Raw genomic sequence first — 27,852 nt, 5'->3', positions numbered from 1 at the left:
TTCTTTTTTTTTTACCCAGTCACAGAGAAAATCACTTTCAAGCACATCCAGATCAATCGCTTGATGACTCAATGACGTAAGATGTGCAAAAAATGAAGTTGATGCGCTAGAAGTGGCAGCTCGTCAACTGTCAAAGCCCCGTTTGCGAGACACTGGTCAAATATGCCGACCAAACCACGGATTCCTCCACTCGCGAGTCAATGCACGAGGCAAAACTCTCCACAATTCCTCTCATTTCTCGTACTCACACGAATCACTTCCTTGGTGCTTCACAGTACCGGTCTATTATCAAGTTTTCATTTGCAAGGTATTTCCTTTTGAGCAGGCTGCAGGGAACTGGCCCACTACCTGACAAGGCCATGCTTCTTGGCTTCCACCTCGTAGATCAGCAGCCGCCACATTTTGACGACAAAGACTTCGGCTTCCTCGTCCAAAACCTGAGCACGGGTGAGATAGGGGTACACAAGAGTCAGAATCACTAATACCGGTAGACCATGCTTAAATATGAAGGAGATTGACAAATTTTACAGAACATGCAAGAGATGGAATCATTTATAGGTAATGCTTGAATGTGATATAAGATATGGTTAGAAAACTTTTACAAGCACATCCAGAACTCCATGTAACATTCCTCAATAAATCCAAGTTAAATGATTTTGTTTCTTTGGTACTATAAGGAATGCAGCAGAAACTGCTTATCTCAAAGAGATATTGCCTGTGATTCAGAAAGATCTTTAGATCCTGATCATAAAAAGACGTTTGAAGTTCATTAACTTTCTCAGGGCGATTACTTCAAAGTACCATTGACACTATTAGAAGAAGAATTGACAATAATGACCGACTAAAGCTACATACAGATTGGCTCCCTTGTTGTAAGGGCGATACTGTATACGCCATATATTTTGCGGGCTTTTCATTTCTGCAAATTTCGCAAGTCGGCTGCAATGCGCCAATTTAACAACATGGCAAAACATTAACTCTGATCGCAACATGAATGCAACGGGCACGCATACTGTAAAACCAGAAATTTTTGTGTGCATGAAATTGTAGTGAATTCTGCGAGGAGCAAAGATTCTCAAAATTAAAATGCACACATTCTTGTCTGCACTACATGCAATGAATGCCAGTGGCAATTCACAAAAATGTCATGCCACAAAAAAAGGCCGTCAGCTCCAATTTGTGAAAATTTCATGCCACAAATATTGCTAGTTTCACAATACCTTTTAATCCATTTACTACTGCTCTCTATGCCTGCAAATTTAACTACTCGGGATATTGTCAGGAAGTTCCGATTTGCAAAAAATTAGACTCGCTGAATATACGGCATATAATACAGTACTTACCATGGTGATGTCGCTGAGGATGTTCTCAGCACTACTGTGCACCAGCAACTTGGAGCAGATGAACTCTGTCAGCGTTGGCTCCTCCTCCCCGATGTACTCCACAATCTTCTTGTTGATCCACGGCTTGATACGTCTGTCCATCAACGACTGCAAAATGAATCCATGGCGGATTGGTTACTTATCACAAGGGGTATACCAGCATCACACTCAGGGGACTCACTTGTGTTCCAGAAATTAAATTCTGCAAAGTCCTTTTCAGAGCTGAGAAAAACTTGCTCAACCAAGGTCATGTTGACACGCTTAATCATATCTACATCTTGCATACAATACAAGCAGAATATACCTTTATAGTGGGGCAAGTATGATTGCAAAGTTTGAAGAATTTTCTTTCTAGTGTAGCTAGTCTGATGCACTCTATATGTTCGATGTCGTAAAACTGTCAACTGTTTCCCCCTGGTAACGGATGATTAATATCGATGGCCATAATCAACAGTAGAGTACATCGGCATAGTCAGGCCTTTGTTCATGAAGTACTTACGGACATGGCATCTTTCCACATCTGCCGCTTTTAGGCCAAAAACAGGGAAAGTACGAAAAACCTGTGAAATATCATATACCTACAGTGACTGTAACATCAATTGCTCAAACTTACAAATGTACAGTGTTTTTACAAAACAGGAACCTGTCGGCATGGAAGCCTTCAGATCCATGACATTTGCTCCTGCAACAATTGCTCCCATGAAATATCTGCATGCTTAGCCAAACATAAATTCTATCCACAAACATTACCCTATATCTAATCCTATTCCTCACATCAAACTCTACCTAACACCCAATCACAACCCTAGCCTTAAGTCCTTGGGGAAAAATAAGACCAGAGCAATTGTCGGCACAAGTGTTGTGCCATCAGGCTGTCAGCTTTACCACCTTTGCCTATGACTGCACCATTTTCACTTAAATGCTACAGCAACTGCAGCCTAAGTACTAAAGCTGATTGACGGAGGTGCAATCACAAAATAGGGCCCTTTCTCAGGGCTTTCATCCATCATTCATCAAGGTCAGAGGGATTACAAAGAGCAGTCAGGGAGATACATGTGTGTTACTTGTATCTCAATAATTCTCAAATCAGGGAGATTTTCTCACTTCCTTAGCCAGAGAGGAAGAAATATTTTCCCTGCAGAATCAGGGAGACGTGGGCCCCATTTCATAAAAAGTTGATAATCTGATATGATAGCAACTCTTGCTGGAATGACAATTGTCATAGTAACGACAAGAATCCAGCTTCCTGATTGGCTGTTGCTATTGGAAGTTGTCATTCCACCAAGAGTTGTCATCCTAACATCTTTGATGAAATGGGGCCCAGATCTACACGTTAGACAAACTTTGCAGTGGCAGGCCGGCTTTCGGCTGGCCCCAAGGTCCGCCTACGTTGCTGTATTCAGTCTCTCATTTTCATGTGTTTACGCTACCTCGTTGAGCTGCGCCAGGGGAGGGAAGTTTCCTATGCATGTTCTTTTAGTTGTAATGGCACTCTACGTACATGTACTTGTAAACACCCTTTTTTTCCCCCAGTGATCTGTACAGTACAGCCGAGTGGGTTTGACCGTGCATTTGGGTCCACTTGCGTTTGCATCAACAAAAGGCAGGCCTCAGGCTGGCCCAGTTTTTGGTACCGGAATTGGACCTTCATGTGTTTGCACACACACAAAAAAATCTGGTACCGAGGCCGGCCTCCGTACTGCAATTACTTTGGAGCAAACCGGGTCTAAGTTGTCAGCTTCAACATATTTGCTACTCATTACATTATTTTCATTGAGTAAAAGAACAGGAGGAGGACATTTCATGGATCTGCCACTAACCTCATCCACAATGGACCAGTCCACTTTGTAGGCGAACAGCTCCTCCTTGGCGGTGGGTATCCTCTCGATCAGGTTCTTGATGGTCTTGCGCTTCTCCTCGGCCGCCGAGGCCACCTTCTGCGACTGGCCCACCGCCTTCATCTCCTCCTCCGAGTACTCAATGGGCACCAGCTTGCGCTTCTTCTTGCCCCCCGTGTCCGCCCCGTCCTCCTCCTGGTTGAACACCTCGCCCAGGGTCAGCTTCTTGCGCTTGCTGCCGACCAGGGCCATGCCGCCAGAGGAGCGCTGGTGGTTGTCTGGGCGGGCGTTGGACTGGGGCGATGCGGCACCTACTGCAGGTGGGGTAGAAAGTGATGGAGACAAAGAGATTGTAAACACATGATGTAATTTTCACATGGTCTTTGTCCATCTTGAGACTGCAACAGATATAGATCTTGTTTTCCCATCTATTCATATGAATGACCCAAAATATCATACATGGGGCGAACATGAAAGCAGATGCAACAAGCATATCTGGGAAGGAAAAAATGAAGTCAATTACTCTCCAGTTGACTCAAATCCATGCCAGAAAAAACAATTGCAAACCATCATTGCGTGTGAGTAACTAACATGTCTGCTTTGCATTAACTTCACGATACATTGTAGAACCGCGACAAAGTGACAGGACTCTTGTGCGACATATTGGTATCTAATTAACAATCTCATATTTGCAAATAAAATCATCAGCCATTGTCCTCATTTCAAGTTTTCAATTACTGCGTATTGTCCTTGGAGAATTAGTAGCTTGATTTCAGTAAAGCCTTTCCTCCAACAGTGCTTAAATTTGTAATTTGCAGTGAACTGAAGCAAAACATGCTGATATGAATGAAGCAAACATACCACTATTGAGGGCCCTCCCCAAATTTAATATCAATGCTTTGCTGGACGTTAAGAAAGTTGAAAAGGTAGATGGACTGTGAAGGGGTCAACTGCACTAGAGGTCATCAGACCTGTACTGTCACCAGACACACAGCACATTTGGAATAGCAATCACAACTACAGACTCCTCAAAATGTCAAGCTTTACATCGATTGTAAAATAATAATTTCTGAACAAAAAAATATCATAGCAGTTTATTACTCTTCTATACCAGCACACAGAATGCAACCTTTGCCTGGGAAATTTAGCAAAAGAGAGTCGATGCCTCTTGAATCATTACTGTAGAGACATTTACGAGAGAAGAAGAAAAATAAAATTCATAAAATGATGAACATACGTACCATATTACACAAAAGGCATATACACACAAATAAGTCCTGCATCAATACACGAGAAATATCTGGGATGATTTTCACAGCATACAAAATGACACACTGATATAAAGGACACAACTGAATAATCAAATCAATGATTTGTCATATTATTATGAGTTAAGAACAAGAAAGGTCCTGAACTTCACACACTTTGTGTACCAGTCCCACCCTTTCTGGTTCCTGAAAGATGACAAATACTTCAACTTTCTTCATCTTTCTTTTCTTTTTCTCAAATTCCTCTGGTGCGCTACCTTTTTGACATAGGCAACACATCCTCTGTAGCATTTCGATCGTAGGCACGATAAGGAACACAAGGAATTGAGGCGAACAAATATTGTGGTCTGCAAAAAATGTCATGATTGATGGCAGAGAATAGAGACGTTTGAGTGCTCAAATTTGGCTTTGCACAATTTTTGTGGGCAAGCAGAGAAACTTGCAATGGCTACACAAGGCATATAGTCACCAGAAATCTGGCCGTCTGATCTGCTGGTGGTGGCAGTGATTTGGTGTGCAAAAGCCTCTTCCGCCGTGGCACCCCCGGCTGCATGGTAAAGACGGGGTTAGCGGTCAACACTCACAAAAATCCAATCTCTTTCATGGAGTGGCTGGTGGCAATTCATGCAAGGGGAGAATGGTTCCTCGCAACCATTCATTTCCACATTTCTGGCGTAGGACCAACTTTAGAAATGATTGGTCACATTTGATATGTCTGTTCATTTAAATGCTCATTTAACTTATTTCACTCAGTTGTGTAAAACATGTGTAAAACAATATCTTACATGTAGGCTAAAGTTTGCTTCCACACACTAACAAAACAATACTATTCCTCTTCTTTTTTGTTTTGTTTCAGAACTTATTAATGTACGTAAATTGACAAGAAGAGGAATCAATACATTCTGACTGCTACATCTTACCTATCCTCTACGGAAATCATAAAGCTCACACCCATTCCATTCGATAATACAATTTATTTTTATTCAATGATATTGCTGTAAATATCATACATCGGTAAGAAATTACACTGATTGGCTTTTTCCAAATTAGCGAATAAGGAACTCCAGCATAAACTCATAGCAACTCTGAAAAGCATGGCATGACCCCACCCCCCCTGACCCCACCATCACTCAAGATGATCCAACCAATAATGTGTAGCAGAGCCACACGAGGGGGAAAGAGTTACGTAAGAACCAAGCCACGGAGAGGCAACTACCTAGCTTGAGGCCACCAAATTTCATCCTTGGGGCGGCCGCCGTGTTGGGGTCCTCCTCGGCCATCGAGGACTGGCTGCTCTCGTCCTGGGCCGGCATGAATCCTCCGCCCCCGTCGTCGTCGTCGCTGCTGCTGGCTGGCGTCTGGGGTCCCTGGTTGGCCTCCTCCTAATGAATGACATTTTGACATTTGACATTGTCAAGTGTAACTATCACACTGAACACATGAATTATTACCATCTTCCTTTTTTGGATGGCTACTCTGTTGACAGTGAAAGTTTGCATAACTATAAATATTTACATGCTCTTTGAGACAGCCATCAGTATCTTTGTATTCTACAACCACACAAATGTATGTACAACTGAAATTGAAAGGACTGCACCATGATAGTTGGGAGACTTTGAATATTCATACACATATGTGTATATACGAGTATGTGTGCGTGTCGGTATAGATACATACAGTGACAGCTGACAGATTCAAGTAATATCTATCAATTCTTTTGACTGGCACTTGCAACATCAACTCGGCATCAAAGACTCTCGGTAGATATCGAGACTCCTGTCTTGGCCATGGGACATGTTTCTTGTAAGCACTGACCTCCTCAGGTTCGGCAGGTTCAAAGGTCGGCTTGAGGGTGGGCTGAGGCTCCTGCTTGATCTGCAGCTGTCTGGGAGTCAGGAGCTTGTCCAGCTGTGGTTGCTTGTGTCGGTCCCTCTCACTCTCCAACTGGTGAGAGAGAATGTGACAACACAGTGTTCAGCCAAGTGTTACACAATCAGGCTGGTTTTATGCGTGACCACTGGTGATATGCAGGAGGGCCAAGCAAACCTTCAACATCAAATATATGGGACTTTTTCTTTTCTTTTCTTTTCTTTTATTTCTTTATCTAACTATTGACTGAATAAAGCAGATTGCTATTGATCTTTCTCTTCATTTGAAGCACTTGTGAAGTGGGACTGGCATAGTTTCATTACTTTTCAGGAACAAATCAATAACTATCACTCCAGTCAGTGTCATACATTCACAAATTTGTGACATTTAAAAAAAAAAAAAAATCATCATTCTTTTTAAATTCCACATTAATAATCACTTAAGTTTGATTACTCTCTCTCTCTATCTCTCTCACAAACTGCTCTAGGAAGGCACCAATTATTTCCTAAATAACTGTTTGGATTGAAGATTTACCACATTTTTTATTCAGACTAAAACTAAGGCAATAGCCAGTGGATCATTAAGGAATAGAAAACTTTGCAGAGGTGTAGATGTCAATCCTGCTTTTTGGATATCATGTAAACAACTATGAGCTATTCTAAAAGAAGACATTTGACATATCATATTTATGTTAAGTTCATTGAGTATATTTTAAACAGGAGTGCTACTAATATATAGATGTGGAGTGAGTAAATGTAGTAATATTAGTAGGGTATTCAAGCCTGAGGAAAATCAGAAAATCTGCCAAAAAGTTATTATTGGAAATTCCTAAAGTTTCAGTGCCATCATTGCTGGATGAGAAGACTACAACAGCTCATGACAAAGCTTTTGCACTGAAACTTCAAAAAATTCATAACTTTTGAACAGACAGCCTGATTTTCCTCCAACTTCATTAATGTGTTCCACTAATACTGCTGCATTCACTAAATCCACATATACATTTTTGGGAATCATTCCCCCTTTTGAGTGGATAGACTTGGGGGTTTGCCTTACCTTTTCTATTTCAGCATCAAGATCTTCTCCTCCTTCCTCCAACAGACGTCGTTTGATCTCCTCTATTTCCTCTCGCTCTCTCCTCCTGTCACGGTTGTCGCTGTCCTCCTCCTTCTCGCGTTCCTTGCGTCTCCTCTCCAATGCGCTGCCCCTAAGGACAACAGTGCGAGACAACACCGTCATGACAAACAGCTGACACAGCAATGTTCAGACGACCACTTCCTTCACCAAATGCTTCTATTTTCTGTACCATTGTGTCTGTGAATCCTGAAAGTTCTCGCCATACTGTAACAGTTATTCAATCATGCCATAGCTGCCACTTTGACAATTGTAGTCACTGTTTTTTACAGCACATTGCATTCGCAAGTGTGCCGCTGACAACCTTCCGTAATATTCACTTTTTTTCAATTAAACACTGTACTACAGCATTTCATTACAGAATAATAACTTATCACTAACGTGGAGTAACGGAACTTCTTGTCACATTTCGATCTTTACGCATTACTTACCCAAAAAGGATTTTTCTTTGCACAAAATTAATAACAGCTTCAAAGGAAAACCATGATTTCGATTTCAGTCCAACAAAATACTGTATGTCCTTTGAGATTTCACCTTGTCCCCCCCCCCCTTTTTTTTTAATTGATCAAAAGACCAACAGTGCACAAACGTGTTCTACTGGTCATTGCCGTGCAAGCATGTACATAGTAACCTTAACTCCCCATGCAATCATAAGGAAACATTTAGCTGTAATACAACAGTAGATAATACTTGAGGTGAATCCATGGCATTTTTCCTTTAAAGAAGTCATTTAAGTTTAAAAAAAAAAAAATCCTCCCTGAAATTTTGACCCAGCATGAAGAGTTTGTTTTCAGTTTTTCTTGGTAGAGACAAGTACACCACTCTTCCCCCGTCTCCCTTGGATTCTGGGATGACATCCTTACTTGTAGTATTTCGGGTCGTCTCTCTCATCTTCGTAGTCCTCGAGGAACTCCTTGAGACGCTTGCCTTCCTTCTCCATCTCAATCTTCTCCACCTCCTCCTTCTCCTTCATCTTGTCGTGCTCGCGCTGTTTCTTGTATTCCCTTGCCTCCCAGTTTCTCAGTCTCTGCAACGTCAATGAAAATGCATGTCATTCGTAGTCAGACATACGACATCATAATCTTTGTCTGTACATTTGCTCCTGTGACAATTGCTCTGGTCTTATTTACTCCATGGACTTAGGGTTAGGGTTGTGATAGGGTTTTAGATTTAGTTTGATGAGAGGTTTAGGTTTAGGATTAGAGCTATGGTTATGTTCATGGGTAGAATTTAAGTCAGGCTTAGCGTGCAGATATTTAATGAGAGCAACTGTCGCAGGGAACAAATGTCATGGAACCATCTACAACAGTTAGTGAAAGTACATATCATATGTGGCTAGAAATAAAAGATAACATAACCTTTCTGTAAACATAGGATACCTACAATGGAAAATCACTGCAATGGGTGCATGAGTGTGGCACTAAGTGTCAACTACTTAAGGATTAGAACAATATGTGTGCATATGTACACAAATTGTATATAGTGCTGGTGCCATTGTCTCTATTGCTGTATTTACATGAATGACCATGCCACCAAATGGAAAGTATAAAGATTACAAAGAGAGATACAATGTGGTCGCACAAATGATTGATCTTTCTCATATCAGGTATGAAAACATACCGTCGGTAATTCATAGTGATATGTAGCAAAGTATCTACTGATGACTCTTGTTCTCTCTACGTCTACTGAAAGAGCACTGGTACACTGCTTTCTTGACAGTAGAAATTCTGGAAGGATGTATCCAAAATATTTGAGACTGCAATCTAAAAACAGATTGCATTATTGATATTTAGCTGATATTAAATCACTTATACTTGGGTACCATGAACGAGACCACTTGAGAAACTCTTCAGGATCACAAAAAAAAACCCATTCTGGTTTACTCACAGCCTGGTAGGCCTCTTCCTTCTCCCGCAACTTGCGCTCAAGCTTTCTCTTCTCATAGTCCTCCTCCTCCTCCAGCCGATCACGGTCACGGTCACGGTCCCGATCTCGGTCTGGGTCGCGGTCCCTGTCCCGGCTGCGGTCCCGGTCCCGGCTGCTCTCTCGGTCTCGGTCCCAGTCACGATCACGACTGCGGTCGCGGTCACGGTCACGGTCACGGTCGCGGTCTCTCCTGCTGAAATAAAAAAAAAAACAGTGGCCCAAGCATGGCATCAATACATCTTTCGTGGCGGGATTGACATGCCAACGATATCCACCTTCACCAAGGTCATTTATACGACCAAGAACATCACCTTCATAGATCATAGTTCACACACGCTACTAAAGAGCTCAAACTCCTCACACTTGAAACATGCATGCGCATACAATATGTTGCTACACGGTTTGTACGAATAACCGCGGGACAGGCAGTTTTCTTTTATTACATTGAAATTTTGTTACAGCCAAACAAATAAAGTATATAAAGGTATATAAAATAATTTTTGTACCTAAATTTTTACTGCATTGTAACGAAAGTTTGTTAGAATGGAAGTGCACTGTGCATCATTTGCGTATCACTGTAAATCATCCTGTAACCAGTCAAAGGTCTCTTTCTCATTTCATCTGTCAGCATACCAGATTAGACTTCATATACAACTAATTTCAGCAGGTCAATGTAGAAATGATGGTTCACAAAAAAAGAGCCAAGGAATCCTTCCCTCACCTTTCCCTCTCGTCACGCGCCCTCTCTTCCCGCATCCTCTCCCGCTCCCGCTCACGTTCCCTGTCGCGCTCCCGGTCCCGGTCCCGGCGTTCCCGCTCCTTGAGCTGCTCCCGGTGTTGCCTCTCCCGTTCCCGCTCCTTCTCCCGCTCCTTGCGGCTCTTCTCCTTCTCCTCGGGGGTCTCCTTCTGCTCCAGGGCCTCCCGCTGGTCCTGCACAAAAGTACAAGAAAAACACAGGAGCTCTTGCATTAGTATAAAAGTGACTCGCATGTTGGAAGCACACAGCCTGTATGTAGGGGGCAGACAATCAGAAATATTCATGAATTGTTTGTCATACAGAGTGCAGAACTACTGCATGTAGGAGGCATCCCAATTAAGGGAAGGAAATGCTGAAAAATATCTGTCAGTAAGTAGTGGCATACTTTGCACTTCAAATTCTTTTCAAGATATCAGGACAACTATGCAGTTGATGAATTTCTAAAATGTTTACATGTTGTGAAAATTTGAGTTATCTCCATGAATATTTCCGTTCATCTCATCACAAGAATTTCACCATTACAACGTGTATGTTACACAGACTTGCTTGTACTATAATGCTGACAGCCAAAGCAGGTATGTGTTATGTTGATATCCTTTTTACACCTTCCTCTTCATTTTGCCAAGTTTTACCTATTCTCTGTGAACATCAGACATACTTTGATCCACACACATTCACTGTGTGGCACAGGAAACCAGAAATCAAACGGAATTGCATCTAAAAATGCAGTAAAATACCAGCAATCAGTACTTATGTGAGTTGTATAATTGAATGAACACAAATCAGTAATACGTGTGCTATTTGATACACACTGTTCTCTGTGTAGCACAACTACCAGCAAGTCTATGAAACATTTTATATTCAACACTTCCTTTAGCAATCACATGACACAGAACAGGGAAAACAAATCCAGCAGTAGTTTTACAATTTCTGAGGTATTTTTGTGCAAAATGTCCCTAGTACAATCCCAAGACGAAACTTTGCTCACACTCAAATAGACCATTTGAGAAGGGACAAGTACTTTATTAAAGTTTCAAAAACCAAAGAAGGGGGCAGATTTGTTCTTTCCCTGTTCTCAAGAAGCCACCTATGAAGACCTCGTCCAACTACAAAACCTATCTCCTCCCGCACCACCGATGCCGTGATCCGCCATGCTGAAGTGCTCCTCCGCTGGAAGGTGACGTTTTCTGGCAGCTGGGAAATCCATCCAGTGATCCAGGTTTTCTTTGAAAGCACCATCACACCCAGCTAAAGGACTCCTTGCAATCGAACAATCACTGCAAGGGAGTGCCAGTGTGTCTGTACAGCTGCAACGCCTGCCGTGCAATGCAACCTGCAAGTCGTCCTCCTCCTCTCCTTGCACTAAAAGAAATCAGTTAAACTTCTCCAGAATGCTGTACAGCAACACAGCTGTAATCTGCACACTTCTGAGTCAAGTTAACAAACGTTAACAATGTCCAACATGGGTGGCAGCAAAATTGGCTTGCACCTCCCTCTGTAACAGCTTGTCCTTGCTTTCTTTGACAGGCATGCAGCAAAGTCTGGGTGTGTCTTTGAAGTCTTGTGGTTGATCACTGTAATACACTCCTCTGGGTGATGGACAGATGATGACAGCCGTGCCGGTGACACGATGAAATGGGCGCGAGAAGATCATTGTTGGACGAGGTCATTCATAGGTTTTTGTTTCTTGTGTCATAGCATTTCATAGATAAGAAAGAGAAAATCACCAACTATCGGAACATGCATTAACGGAGATAAAAACAAAACAAAAATGGACAAACAGACAAATAAAACGTGTGCATTGAAAATTCATTGCCATCCCAAATCTGTAATACCTTTGATCCAAAACGCAAATATTGGTGACAAGTCTTGTAATACTAATCGAAGTGTACAAGCAAAGGAAGACTTGCTTTGCATTTACAGTAAAACATATATATGGAATGGAAAAATGGAGGAACCCTGCATTTCCTCTCCTCTAGAAGCATGTCCAATTTGAAATATAAAAACAATTTTCTTCATACATAAAAATCCTTCCATTGTATCTTTTAATATCATCATGATCAGAGTTACCAGTAACAACACACACACGCCTAGATGAACCAGCAACTCTGTCATCACACAAGGCATCCATGTAAACATTTATGAACACAGACATATCAATACATCTACATTATGGACTTGCGCATGACCGTTGACCTTTGACATCCGCTGAGTTGCTTGCAAAGACCCGAACAAACTCCTCCTATAACTCCCAAGTTGGATGACCTCCATTGTGCCCAATACGTTTTGAGCACACAATATGGCCTGGGCACAATGCTAGCGCCATATAATTCTCAACAGCAGGAATGGAAAACAGTTATCGTGTAGATTTTTTGCAAGGTTAAAGAGGACGAAGAAAGATTTCATAATCATGCTCAACTGCTGGTGAGAGAACATGTCCAGATTACACAAGTGACAAGATAATAATAGCCATTACAAAAAAAAAAAAAAATCTGGTCTATATGCTTTGTAAGGTAACCATATGACTTGACATAGTACTTTTGAGGCTGTTAAAAAAAAATGGATAAATTTCTCAAGCAGTCAGTCTCAATAACAATAGGACTGAAAACATGTTCATGCACAAAATTAAGAACTAAAGCCTACACACACTCACAGATTACAGATCCTAAAATGGTGTTAACAACTTAACTGTTCACTTAAGACCACATGAGACACTGCTCTCCTTGTCTCTGTCGGGTAGTGTCGTCATACCAAACTAGACCTACATCTGATCGTTAATGTTAAAGTAGCTAGTTTGGGGGGAGCAGGAAGACTCTAATCTGAACCAATGACTAAGCTTCATAATCATTTGTATCTCAGTCAAAAATGTTGAGATCTTTGCTTCTACCAGCCAAAACGTCGTGCTCCTCTAAAGGCATTTCAGACACTTCAGGTGCACCAAAATATTGTATGAACGAGTTAGATAATACAAGACAATACACACATGAACAACTTGCAGACTGACATACAAACTTGCCACTGCTATCATGCACACTAATCAGTGGTTCGCATACATGTACATACCCTCCAACGCAACTGAGGAAAATGCAAGTTATCAGATTTGCTTTTCCAGTATAAAGTCAACAGGAACAATTCTCATTTGTATAGCATCAGTGCATGTGTATTTAATAATATCTGTAAATGTACCAAGTGTTCTGTTAAGAAACAACTTCCAGGAAATTCTCTTCTCACTGGCAGCCTGAAATGTGCACAAGTTACGACTTTCTTTGAGGCCATTTTAGAGACAGCAGTTGGAGATTATGCACATGTGGAAAACAGCCAATCATCAGCTCACTATTTCTAATCTAAAAGAAACTGAAAAACCTTCTCACTATCTGATTGAAATTTAATTCCAGCCGTAGTGTCAAATGTGTCCTCTTGTTTCAAATTGTCTAGTCTTCACTGTAAATTTCTCTAAGTTTAAATGCTTCTAAACAGTAATGACAGCTCTACTCAACCCAACATATTTCACACTCTCTCAGTATATCACAAACAAAGAATATTGCGTAAAATTATTTTGGTCCATCTGGTGAAAATCTGTTGGGATAATGGGCCTAGAGGTTTAATAATATTAACAGTAAACTACACAATCACATGTTTAGCACTATGGTATTGTTTCACAGACTGAAGCAAGTGTGTTTGTATGCTTCAGCTGATTAAGACTTGTATAGTGGTCTTTTCATAGAGCAAATGATGTATTTGGCATAATAAGTCTTTTCAGTAACAACCCCTTTTTGGCTTGAATTCAAGATACCTTTCAAATACTTCTCATAAGTGTGATGCTATCTACTTTGTGACTACCACACCCTGCATTTGCAATTATCTACATGGCAAACCAATAAATATGAAATGGAAAAGAAAAGTGTAAAACATACCTGAGACTACATATGGCCAACTCTTTCTTCCATTTGCTGCAAGAGAAAACTTCTATGTTTTTTTTTTTTTCATTTCTTTGTCCTACCACAACTGGAATAAAATATAAGGAAATGGTTCAGTACTTACCATCTCAATCAACATTTTAAAGGAAATGAACGCAGGCTGCGGCAACTATCACGCCACTGTGGCGACACCTTGGCCCCAGGCGCCAAGGGGGGCTGTGACGAAGCAGTACTATAGTAGTCATGGCAGAGGTATAATTGTTGTATTAAGAAAAACTATTTTAATATGGACGCTGTGCGTAGGAGCATGAGCGTGCTAGTAATGGTGATATAATAATTCTGGTATGAAGATTTGTGTCAGCTATCACTAGTATGCAACCCACACCCACAGTTACAACTAGAAAAAGAAAAAGAAAGTAATCGAAATATGTGACATTGTATTGGCCACATCCCTTTCAAATAAACTTTAAGTTTGTCAAATTTAGCATTTTGGAAGGAATTGCATTGCTCATCAGCACATACTGTACATCTGTAGGTCTGTGTGCTGTATATTTCATGTTAAAAAAAAGAAAAAAATATGTATATGATTTCTCAGCCTCCTTTCGGAGAAGTCACTGTCTCTCTGAACAATAATCTTGCAGTGTTTAAGCCTCTGGATCCAGAACAACTATTTCCACTGAAATGTTGAAATGCTAATATTGTTCCTGTAAAAACAACAAAAAACATTCATACAGTAACAGTCATTCATTTTAACGGAGTGAAAGTGAAAACACACAAAAGCTGGCAAAAAAAAAAGTGAAAATAATGTGAAGCAAAAGAATAACCTACCTTGTAGGACTGTCTAAATCGATTGATCTCACGGTTTATGAGATCTTTTTTGTCTTCCTCTAAATTCATGTCGTCAAGCTTGTCCTGCAAACCAAACCAAGACAGAAAATGATCATAGTCAGTTAACTGAGCACACATCAATCCATGTTGTTTAACTTGGATGTACTAAGTATCGGTATCTGTGAACAACTTCACTCAGTCCCATACACTAAAAAACACATGTGCCCTTTGAACATGTTGCAAACAACATTAATTGATACTAACTCCATCATCTCTTCGACTTGGCATCACAAGGATTCCATGTAGTGTTAAACGTGTATATGGTACATAATTCAAGTATCATCATTTTTTATCTACTTTCCTCCAATCATGGGTCCAGGACAGACAACATTCCAAAGACGTAACCTCATTCAAAAGGTCAAGTTTGGTCTAAATGTGGAACCTCTGCATGAGTTGGCTGTATTGCTTACAGTACTTCCCTCCCGAATATTGTTTCTTTAATTCTGACAGATTCTGTTTCTCTAATGTCAGAGCACACAGACAGGAGTTCTGCTTTGATTTGCCCTGTAAATCTGACTTTTATCCACTCATTACTAAATCTGGATTCATGCATCCAACAAGTTCAGTTGGCTGCTAGCTATTCCCCGGGCTACGGTGTCAAATCCCATTAATTGAATAAAAAGAAGACAAAAATCCCATTGATGCACTCACCTTAGCTTTCTGCTTTTCATCCTTCAGCTTCTGCTTCTGGGCAAGGAAGTTGCTCCTCTCTTCTGTTCATTGAAACAAAAATATAAGAAAATAAGGTAAAATGAAAATAAAATATTTATAGCTTCGCATGACACACACGCTTGATCATACACAGAGTGGTTGAAAAATATAATTCCAAACTGATTTGTAGTCATCATGACAAAACTTAAAGGCATAATTCACCATTTGCAGATGAAACAAAAACCCAGCATTAGTGCTTTAAAATAGTTCTAAATTATGTGAGTTAGGGATAGAAACAACCACTGTACAAATTTGAATCTGTTTAATCGTTATTAAGTGTTGTTAAATACACAAAATGTGAACAATAGCTACAATAACAAGAGACCCGCGGGTCTAGCGCTCACCTGAGTATCGCAAGTTCACCTTTCACGCAGTCACTAATCTAAATTATTCACAGCTCTACCAAAATTTGACGAGGCATTCTCAAGTGGAAGATGAAAATGTACAATAAGGGCCCAATTTTTTCAAGATTCCTTAATTTGGGGGAATTGGGGCCCCCTGGGGCCCTCTGGGTGGGGCATGGTGCCCAGTTTGATAAATTGAGATCCTGACCACCTAGGGATGCTACCTGCCAAGTTTGACAAAAATCCATCATGAGGTTTTCAGGAAGAAGATGAAAATGTACAATTCAGGCCCCCATTTGGACCCTTCCAACCACCCCCTCCCCCCTACCCCCAAGAGGGGCACCCCTGGATCTCCTATGAACAAACTTGAAACTACAGTCATTAATGTACTCACTCATAGTATTATCTCAGCTCTATAACTTCTGATTCTAGAGAAGATTTTTAAAGATTCCTTCATTTGGGGGGTTTGGGCCCCCTGGGGGCCCCCTGGGCGGGGCATGGTGCCCATTTTAACACATTGAGATCCTAACCCCCTAGGAATGCTACCTGCCAAGTTTGGTGAAAATGGGTCATGGGGTTCTCAAGAAGAAGATAAAAATGTACAATTTAGGCCCCATTAGAACCCTTCCCCACCCCCCTCCCCTGGGTCCCAAGGGGGGCACCCCTGATTCTGCCATGAACAAACTTGAAACTACAGTCATCAATGTACTAACTCATAGTATTAACTTCGCTCTATCACTTCAGGTTCTAGAGAAGAAGATTTTTACAGATTCCTTAATTTTGGGGGGTTTGGGCCCCCCTGGGGGCCCCCTGGGTGGGGCATGGTGACCATTTTAACAAATTGAGTTCCTAACCCCCTAGGGATGCTACCTGCCAAGTTTGATGAAAATCGGTCATGGGGTTTTCAAGAAGAAGATGAAAATGTAAAAAGTTTACGCACAACGCACGACGGACGACGGACGACGGACGACGGACGACGGACGACGGACGACGCACGACGCACGACGCACGACGGACGCCGGACGAAGGGCGATCGCAATAGCTCACTTGAGCCTTTGGCTCAGGTGAGCTAAAAATGTTTCCAGACTAAACCTTCTAAAGTTACGGTTTATCGACAAAAACACTCATATCTCCTTATATTTTAGACTTTATTGCACAAATTTTATATGGAAGGACGTTTTGTGATACAGCAGACCTACACATATGCATCAAATGTGACACAACTGTATCTTCGACATTTTTTAAATCACTGCTCCCAAAGGTAAACAGGATCTTTAACTGTAGCAACACATAGGTTTTGTTAAAATTTAAAATAGACCCACCTTTAAAAAGAAAAAAAAGAGAGAAAAACTATAAACAAACACACAAACTTACCAGTCTTTCAAACTTTCTAATCCTGATCATGAAGACGAGATTAATAATTAAATTCTAAACACTTTACAGATCATATATGATCTGTCAAAAACTAAAAGACAGGGGCATTTGGTACCAACACTTTTGGGGCTTTAGTGTGTAACCTTGCACAATATGACAGAAATCATGCAATACCATGTTTGGTTCTCTGACTATGCTCTTGTGTAAACTACTTTTTCACACACATCATATATCACACATCTTTCACATGGTCGTGATATATAAACCAATGTTAACGTTTTCCTCTGGTTTCAAAACTATATTAAAATTCACTATCAAGCCAAACTTTCACATAACTGCAGATCTTTTCTCCTCCGTATTTTCTCTCCAACATTTTAAGACCAATTTATTCTGAGCATGTGTAGGTTGGTAATCCAATCTGAGTTGAAAACCATATAAAATGTGGAAAACTTATTGTGTCGCCATGATGGTACCAAGAATGTGTAATTCCACAACACAAATTAAGGAACACATAATCTTAAGGAGTGAGCCATTTCTATGCTGCCTTTGTTCCATAATGTAAAGCATGCACACACAGAAATATCTGAACAACATGTAAACCACGTACCATTTGTCCTGTTCAGCTGTGCAGAGCAGTCTTGGATCAGTCGCCGTATTTGATTCGAGATATCCGAGTCTTCTTTTGACGTGACATCATCGACATCCGAACCCTGAAATGATTGGACATGAAAAGGAGCATGAAGTATAAACAGACATAAGGCATCGAAATAGACTTGAATATAACCTACACTATCCCATTACTACATGATATTCCTTAACAATACATGTGGAAACAATTTATGTGTGTTACCTTTCATTGTCATGGATGTACGTTACAAATACAACACCGAATAATTTGTGTGGAAATTTAATAAATGAAATGAAATGAAATATGAAACTTTTCTGGTACTCACATTCACACATACATTTGAGTAGAAAAAAGTCTGATCTGTCCTTCTTAATGTCAAGTTGACAACAACAAAATGTTCTTCCCTCTCAAGATGAAGACTTTTTTTTCATTTACAAAGAGAGTGCAAGGTATACTTTTAAACATACTCTAACCATCTGAAGTTCATACACACGACACCTTAAACAAACACTTGATTGTTGTTGGCTAAAATTATCAGCACTGCAGTGGACAAAAACCCAATATGTAAGTACAGAAAAGCTTTTTGAACATGCATGCACATGTCACCGATGGGGAAAAAAACTTCAAGAAAATAGGACATTTCTGTTTTTCTCACCGCATCTCCGTTTTTCTTCTGCAGGTATTCATCAAGCAGTGTTCTTGTCTTTTGGTCAACCTTTACCTGCAATGCAAAGAAACATTCAAAAAATGCAAGAAAGAAACCACACAATAAGTTGGTCATCCAGCTGTAGTTTCTTTTAAGAGCACATATGTGTAATATGATAGCACATGAGTCCTTAACTTGTGTTTGAAATTTGTGTCTGTTTGAACACAGCATAAATTGTACATTCACAAACAGCTCCACTGTTTCATTCCATCCTTGAGACCATAAATAAAATATGTACCAGGTATTCACAAGTATGATGGGGCGGGGATACACTCAAGACATCTCAGTATACACTTGACAAAAAGAATTCAACATAAACTTTCTCCTGTTTGACATTTAACTGAATCACACCTTACAACATCAGCACAGATGACGAAATCAGATGCCCAGAATAACTCACATCCTAGTATCACATGACACTTATCTGAAAACTGAATGCATTCCTTTGATTGTTTGCAATCTTCAAAAGTCTACTTACTATGAGATATCACTTATTGTTGGACCATCACTCTCTCATTTTCTGTTTTTATTTTGCTGTGGAGGCCGAAAGGACTCCTACAAAGAAAAGGTGAAAGGTGAATGTGCTTACCACAAGCTTCTTGTCTCCAATTTCCAGGTCGTGGAGGATGCGAATAGCCCGAAGGCTGGCGTCCGGTCCGGCATACTCGCAGAACCCAAACGCTTGCAACTTGCCGGACGCCCCCTGGACTCTCTTCCAGCTTAGCACCGCACCACATTTCTGTATACATGCCAGATCAAAAAAAAAAAAAATGCTGTTTCTAATTACTGTGGTTTGAGGCACATGCTACGCCATCACAATACTTACCAAAAACTATGAAAAATACAATGACTAATAATAACAGTGCACAACCAAGTTTGATGAAGTCCAGTATTTCTCAAGTTGTTGCATAAACAATGACATTTTAAATCTGACCTCACTTCTCATTCGACTTTCATCGCATCTATCACATCACAGAATTACCACTTATTTAATAATTACACCAGGTTTCGACAAAATACTGTACATATTTCTCATCCTGTGGATAAAAAAAAAATGTCAAAGTTTTGTTATATTTTCCTAGCCTATCAACTGTCTTCAGATCTGAAGTATTCCGAAAGAAATTGTTTCATAGCAAATTCTAGTTGCACATCTGCTTGCATGAATTTTGGAGCAGTCACCGTATCAACTGACCTCATGCACCAAAATCATATCATTTCACACTTCGCACTTTGTATTACAAGGTCACATACATGTGTGCATAAACAGCTTTATCAAGAAACCTCTGGTCATACCATGTTTCCTGCGACAAAATAGTAACACTATTTGCGAAAATTATTTCCTTTGCAGAGAAACTTACAGCAAGGAGGCTCTTGATGAGGGAATCCGGAGCTCGTTCCGAAATGTTGCCAACAAAGACAGACATCTTAGGCTTACTGGCGTCGTCAACTGGCTTGTCATCCTGTATTTCAGAAAGCAAGGCAAGCACAAGAAGGAAACGACACACATAATTATCAATTAACAACCATACCTAAAATAGTGCAACAAAGAACTCCCTATGTGCATCCTCAAGAGTCATTTGCAGTAATAAAAAGACCCTTTGTCTGTGAGCACAATGCATTTACAGCCAAGTCATAAAAATTGGCATACATGAAAGCACCTCATAGAGAATGCTTCCAAGAATTGTGCCATCACAATTTGGCTTTCAGGGTTCTTAAAACGTCATGTAAAAAATTGATTCTAGATTTATTACAGCTGCCATGGCAACAGCAAAGAAGTAGCTAATCATTTCTGGCTTTAAAAGGAAGTTGCCAGCAGCAGTTGCGATAAACTGTTTCTGTAATGTATTACAATCTATGGATGTTTCTTTTCCAACAGCCTAGTAAGAAAGCATTTCATTCCCCTGCTCCCTCCCATTAAGTTCCAAAGGCAGGAATTCACTTAGTCGTTGCTAGGTAGGGCAAGCCTCCAGCGAGCTTTGTCATTTTTAAAGGACAAGTCCACCTTCATATACATGTGGATTGAGTAAATGCAGCAATATTTGTACAATGTAGAACACATTTGTGAAAGTTTGGGGAAATCGGACAATCCGTTCAGTAGTTATGAATCTTGCACCTGCACAGTCACTGCTGGATGAGAAGACTACTAGAGTGTATGATGTCACATGCGTACAACGATATAAGGAAAATATAAAGAGAATTTAACAAAATGTTACTTTTGGGGAAAAGTGCACGTTTCCTCGACTCGTCACTGATGTATGTTATGGGTAATATTATTCCCCTTGCCTTTCGAAAGAGGAAAGTCAGGTGCTCTTTTACTATGTGAGGAAAGTGAAAATATCTTGAATTTTCTGAATACTTTCTCTATACACTGTAGTTGTATATATACATGTGACATCACAAGCTGTAGTAGTCTTCTCATCCAGCAGTGACTAAGCAGAAACTTCAAAAATTCATAACTTTTAAAAAATTGTCCAATTTCTCTAAAATTCTTGCTCATGTGTTCGATCAATATTGCTGCATTCACTCAATCATCATGTCTATGAAAGTGAACTTGTCCTTTAATTCTGGCAAAGCATTATTGGGAAGAAGCTTGTGCTGGTTTCACATCATTTTTCCATGTGTATTAAACATGTGTATAAGCCTCATATAAGGCATCATCATTCAAAGTTTGTGAGCTCCTTCACACTCGATAAGCGAATGTGTAATTGATTTATTTGGCCATTCTGTCAAAAGCTAGACGGTCACATCAAACTAGGAAGTTCACTTAACAGTTGATGAGACCTGCCCATCTGATTGACATATCGCTTGACAAACTGCCCTTGTTTGTCCTGGAGTCTCTCTGGTCATGAGTAAGAAAAATGGTGTAATGATCTTGCTCTAATATCTTATATAAAGTCTTTGTATGTATGGTATTAGAACAAGGTCATCACATCGTTTTTTTAAACCAATGGTAACTGCACTAGCCTTATCTGCTGCGGAATTGTTCTTCAACAATGGTCCCGGTTTGCCAAAATTTCTTTGAATCTGAAAAGAATGTAAAAGACATTGCACAATCCCAAGTAACATCAAAACTCGAGCAGTGCCTTGGGCAATTAAAAATAAAAAACAACAACCAAGAGGCAACACATAATGCCCCTTTCCATGTGAAATATTTTCAATTTCATCGGATGAGAATGAGAAGGGTGTTAAGGTGCCTCAAACACTCTGGCTTTAGTGGCAACTTAACACCCTTCTCATTCTCACCCGACGATTTGCGCACCTACTTTGGTAATCTCAACATCTCTTAAGAGTATGGTTACTACATGCTTCATTCAAGCTGTTAAATGCATAGAAAATGTAGAAGTTACAGTATATCAACACAATTCCACTAAATTGCACTACCAACAGCATGAAATACATTAATATATGGGTAGAGTAAAAGCAACACACACACTGTACATGTACACTCACAATACATTTCTATAGCCACATTGCTCTGCTTGCTATTTCAAACTGAAGAAAACACAGGATGTGCACTATGCAATAATTATTTTTTATATATACAGCTGTACATAAAAAAATAACACTTCACTCACCAACATACCATGGACACACACACACATGCACTGTATGCAATGGCTAAGTTATATTCACATCAAAAGTATTGTGGACTGCTATCTATTCAATACTGTCACAGATACATAAATATAGGGAATGACAATACATGGAACATGTGAAAATTAACCATAATGAAAGGGACAGGGTTACCACTCCCAATCAGCATAAAATGAAATCTGACTTAAACCTTTCATTTTTCTCCCCTCTCACATCCCCTTTCTCTCGCCAAGAGGGTGAACATGTTATTTATCACACCATGCATTTTGGCATTTCTGCGAAGCTTGTCATGGGGGGTTGTACTGTATGCTTCAGGGCACATGTCTTTCCGAAAACCACTTCAATTTGAGTGAGGACTTTTCTACCGGAATTTACAATGATAACCAATACCAAGGCCTTGCCGCCTACTACTACACATTGTGTACACATCCATCACATGATGGGTCTCCTTGCCACTTACTTTGGTCACATGAGATGGCTGGTTTGACCTGATGACGGGCTGCGACATGTTGGCTGGCACTGTCTGCAGACGGGGCAAATCATTGGAAGAAAACCTTTGAAACGCACCTGTAGGAACCGGGGCATCTATTAACAGTGAATTGCCCCTGCCTCAAATTAAACCCCATCTCACCATTATCCTCCTCACTTTCTCCTACGTGGTGCCCTTCAACCTCTTCAGCAGGCAGGGGGTAAAATATCTTCTCTATTTGACTATGCTTATAAATGTAGTTTTCTGTATCGGTCTAATGAATTGTCTGAAGAGCATGTACAGTAGCATGAGCACAACACATGGCGTGATGACTTCTATGCATGCTGACAAAGGATGAGAATACAACAGTCATGCATTCTGCAATCTTTCTTTCCTCTCAGTTAGGACACATGTATTTGATACATTATGAAGAGCATGCAAGAACCACACAGAGTTTCAAATAGTGCCCACAAGCATGCATATATGAATTTAAGTCATTCTGCTAAAATTCATGCACATACAATTATTCAGAGAGCTTGGTTTACTGATGTAGGTATTCAAATCTTAGTACAACTCTATGACATCAAAGTTGTTCTAGAGAAAAAGCCTGAAAGCTCGCCTGAAAATTGCTCAACAAAACATGCGTAGATGTAGCTGGAAGATGGATTTTAAAAGTATTGAAATACAGCAAGTACAATGTATATTGCAGAAACAGGAAATTGAAATACAGTGTAGCTTGTAACTAGTTCCTCCTGGGAATACCATCCCCAGATTTGAATGTACAACATTAGTAAACCACCCAATTCATGTCACACAAGATTTCTGCATTAACATGGCAAGTATATGCATAATTACCCCAGGTGGAGTTGGTAGAAGTCCAGGCATTCTTACACCAGGTGCCACTGGAACACCTGAACGTACAGAGAAATGAACAGATATTGGACACGGAGACAAAAAGCATTCAAGTACACATAACGCAGTTAAATTTATAACAATATGCAAGAAATCTTGTATCTGTTAAAGTTATGGCCACATAGCCCTTGACATAACTTCTCTTTTTTTTTAAATTGCTGAGCTGGAATTTTCTCTAAGTGTTCATAAACAAACAAATAAGCAAATATAGTCAGGACATGAGCTTGTATGATGTGTACAGCTGTAGGCAAAAGCAGCAGATTTATGAAAACTAGTGTGTCAATAGGAATTATGATTGCTCAAATAACAGTTTCAGCAAGTAAGGAAGAATAAACATGCAACAGTAGTGTACTCTCAAGTTCTCTTGTGCATCACATTTGTAATGTAGAAGTTACCGAGCAGGTTAATGTGAATTCATCTCACCAAAGATGTAATGAATTGTCATATTTTTCACTGAAATTTACAGTTCCTGACATTGGATTACCATGAGATACCTTGCATATTAGACAATTATTCAAAAATCTTCCAATTTGTTAAAGGGTATCTCTTCAAGCTTCTGAGTTGCATCAAAAAAGGAGAAAATACATCCATGATCCATGTGTGCTGTAAACCATGCCCGTTCCTCCATCCTTTTTTCCCCCAATATCTCAGTGTTGCGTTGTATAGCAACATTACAAAAGATGGCAAAAAGTAGATTTGATTACATAATATGTATTTACAGTGTAACACTCTGTGAAGTACAGTAAGTACTTTCAGCATATGAAAAAAGGTGAACCGCTCTTACCTGGCCGTATATACGGTTGTGGTATACCTGGTGGGTATGTCCCAGTAAACCCAGGCATGCCATAAGGTGGCCCTCCACCAGCAAACGACATGTGATCTTCTCTACTCCCAAGGCTTATGTTGGACTAAATTTACTGGTATTGGCACACAAAGCTACTATCAAAATTGCTCCTCTACGTTGACAACCTGTGACACAAAGAAATAACAAAAAACAGAAAGCATGTAAGAACACATCAACAGCTCAGCAAACAATAGGTCATCATCAACATACCCACTACGCGACACTCATAAACTGAACTTCATCAGCAAACACATTTGATGTTTACAAATGCACCTATCAAAATGATCCCACCAAACGATTTTGGTGCTTTTTTTCTGTTCTGTTCGGCTGTACGTTTGATGAACTTGACACCTACACTGTACTAATGTAGCTCAACCCAATTTTGGAATGAAGGAATTCATCATAATTAATATAATGCATGTATATGTGGTACCCATCAAAGTAAGCAGTATAGACATTGATACTAGAGTAGGTGGGTTCTAAAATTTGTCAGAAAACTAATCACTTTCCTTTAGATATTACAGGTTTACTTTCTTCGTGAATTCCGCCATCCACAAGCCTTTGGGCGCCTTTCGTGCAAGCGTCCGTCCTGCTGCAGACAGCGCACAAGCCATGCAAGCTGTGGGATTTTCAAAGCGAGCTTTATTTAAACTTTATATATCAGATGTGATATGAATGAGAAGTGAACAGGGCATTCAGGGGGGGCCCCTGACATAAGACTCAAAAGCACGTACACTGTACATGCGTAGCACCCCGGCCGACACTGGCTCAGCTCAGAAGGAGGGGGAATTTCTATTTAGAATCTAATGTTAGTTAATATTAATAATATGAGCCGCCTTCATTAAATGAGCGGGTTTCCCGGACTGATTTCTACACTCACAGAAACTAGACTAGGTACAATGTACCCCCAATAGAAATCTAGATGTTTAAATGCAGTAACTATACCTGGTACTATACACAGCCCTGTCTCTAATTTGCACAGACTCTGCTGCAGAGATATTTTATCAACCATCCCTCGCACTCGTACTGTGCTGCATGTGTGTACAACCAAGGAGGTTTGAAAAATGGAGTCACAACGGTCTTTGTATATTCGCTTTGATCCCATGCTTGAAGCCGCCACTAAAAAATATTTGAATTATGTGTCAAACTGGATCTGCCGCTCAGATGCGAAGACAATTGACTCGTGTCTCATTGCATGATCACCAGCCGCTTTCCAAGGAAGATAGATATATGTCTTTGTGATGGTACTTACTTTTCGCTATCCCTACTTACAAACGATGGGCTGTAGACAATAGTAAAGGCAAGGGGGTGCGCAAATAGAAATTGCTCAAATATTGCTGAAATAGATATCAAAATTACTCGACTGTATGTGTCTGTACGCTAATCTGACATATCAATTTATAAAGAACTATAATTTGCAAAAAATAATTGAAGATGATACCATATAGTTTCATTTGGCGGAAATAAGGAGAAAAGTGATAAAACCGGCTTTCCATGAGGGTAAAATTTCAAACACTTTCACAAAATACAGCTCAGATTTACACTTTTGCACATATTTTCAAACGGAATTGACTTTTGTTTTATATAGTTTAGCATTAGGTGAAATTTCATTGCATTTGATATATAAACGAGCAGCATATAGCATTATAGATCTAACATGTTCGATTCTAAATATTGTTAGGGTCTAGCGTTAAGCCCTAGGCTAGGGCATAGGCCAACCCAAATATGTTTTAGCGCTACAAACGAATCTTCAGATCGTTTCAAGCATCGAACATCAAAGGCACAAATGCACCTGTGGAATTCTTTTGTCCATCCATACAAAAACTGACAGCTGATTGAATAATTATAGTCAGTTGTAACTCCATCTCTCGAATCTCCTTGGTACAACTACAGTGTACAGCAATATTCAGATATAGCGCTGTGTTAACGTTACTCATAATGGTATATCAAGGAGGTTCGAGAGATGGAGTCACAACAGTCTTATTCGCTTTGATCCCATGCTCGAAGCCGCCACTGAAGACAATTGACTCGTGCCTCACTGCATAATCACCAGCCACTTTCCAAAGAAGATGTATGTCTTTGTGATGGTAATTACTTTTCGCTATCCCTACTTACTGTACAAACGATGGGCAGTAGACAATGGTAAACGCACAGGGGTGCGCGAATAGAAATTGCTCAAATATTGCTGAAATAGATATCAAAATTTAATACTCGACTGTACGTGTCTGTATGCTAATCTGACAAATTCAAATAAAGAACAATACTTGAAGATGATACCATATTAGTTTCATTTTGCAGAAATAAGGAGAAAAGTGATAACTGAAACTGATAAAACCGGCTCTCCATGAGGGTAAAATTTAAAACACTTTCACAAAAATACAGCTCAGATTTACACTTTTGCACATATTTCGAACGGAATTGACTTTTGTTTTAGACTCTATATGCTTTATCATTGGGTGAAATTTCATTGCATTTGATATACAAACGAGCAGCATATATAACTCTAACAGTCAGATCTAGCGTTACAAAGTAAATTACAAATGGTTCCTTGTTAGTTTGTGCCTGGCACTGGCAGTGGTACCCGATATTATGTTAGCGTTAAAAATGAATCTTCAGATTGCACAGAAAGATGGCGGCTTCAAGCATCGAACATCAAAGGCACAAATGCACCTGTGGAATTCTTTTGTCCATCCATAGAAAACTGACAGCTGATTGAACAATTATAGTCAGTTATAACTCCATCTCTCGAACCTCCTTGCTCATACATAGAGTAAATATATCACGCAGACAGACATGAGACACAGCTACACAGTACAATAGTCAATACATGTACAGTGCCAGTGCAGTGGCCAGTGCAGTGGCAGTGCACAGCACACAGTCGCAGTCACACATTTTTTTTTTTTTTGAACACGCTATAAAGCACGCACGTATACTGGCTTATTCATGCAAAAATGCTCATTGAATTCGTCTAGCAAATGGTATGGGTTCTATTTTAGACTATACGGACTTACATTGCCAAATATTCTCGTCAGGCTGTGCTTGTTTGCTGACTGGACATGATGGACGGCACCCACGAATCGTTCCTACATACATACAGTCTGTACACGTACTTGTACACGTACACGTACGTTATACGTACGTCGGAACTTAGTACGTTGTGTGTATGATGTACGTCCGCGCCGCTTGTATTACAGCTGCGCACGTCCGTATAGATATAAATTAACACTGTACATTACACGTACAATATGCATGCTTGCACGACTAGTTACACCAACACAGCATCATTTAGCACGC

The 27,852-nt window shown here is 40.0% G+C and overlaps 1 protein-coding gene across 3 annotated transcripts; it reads right to left on the bottom strand.

Moving 5' to 3' along the window:
- LOC139710653 (RNA-binding protein 25-like) lies at window positions 1-27,641 on the bottom strand. 3 transcript variants are annotated; one of them, XM_071622573.1, is made up of 21 exons: window positions 27,570-27,641; window positions 24,499-24,683; window positions 23,658-23,713; window positions 22,794-22,856; window positions 21,704-21,763; window positions 20,098-20,199; window positions 19,329-19,478; window positions 18,689-18,754; window positions 18,013-18,115; window positions 15,628-15,689; window positions 14,917-15,000; window positions 10,136-10,344; window positions 9,376-9,607; window positions 8,352-8,515; window positions 7,411-7,561; window positions 6,304-6,432; window positions 5,705-5,870; window positions 4,958-5,035; window positions 3,203-3,534; window positions 1,344-1,490; window positions 1-437 (listed from the first exon to the last, which is right to left on the bottom strand). In XM_071622573.1, exons 2-21 carry the CDS (start codon window positions 24,587-24,589, stop codon window positions 345-347), a joined length of 2,538 nt encoding a protein of 845 aa, XP_071478674.1. In that variant the 5' UTR covers window positions 24,590-24,683; window positions 27,570-27,641; the 3' UTR covers window positions 1-344. The 3 variants fall into 3 exon arrangements, with proteins under 3 accessions (XP_071478674.1, XP_071478675.1, XP_071478676.1); XM_071622574.1 differs by having other exon boundaries at window positions 9,376-9,604; XM_071622575.1 differs by lacking the exons at window positions 21,704-21,763; window positions 22,794-22,856.
- Window positions 27,642-27,852: the final 211 nt, after the last annotated feature.

Source organism: Diadema antillarum, unplaced genomic scaffold (genome assembly GCF_040938485.1).
Source record: "Diadema antillarum isolate AM-2024a unplaced genomic scaffold, OU_Dant_1.0 seq00001551_RagTag, whole genome shotgun sequence".
Classification (NCBI taxonomy): Eukaryota; Metazoa; Echinodermata; class Echinoidea; order Diadematoida; family Diadematidae; genus Diadema; species Diadema antillarum.
Note: the sequence above shows the minus strand (reverse complement) of the source record. Positions and strands in the feature narration are given on the sequence as shown.

Bases quoted from the DNA above. Each gene is read 5' to 3' on its own strand.
- LOC139710653 (XM_071622573.1), bottom strand. From the start codon at position 24,589: ATGTCGTTTGCTGGTGGAGGGCCACCTTATGGCATGCCTGGGTTTACT. The intron at 21,764-22,793 runs GTAAGTGGCAAG...CATTCTTTTCAG, and splicing joins AGCCATCTCATGTGACCAAA to ATTCAAAGAAATTTTGGCAA. The intron at 9,608-10,135 runs GTGAGGGAAGGA...TTTTTATTTCAG, and splicing joins GCGCGTGACGAGAGGGAAAG to CAGGAGAGACCGCGACCGTG.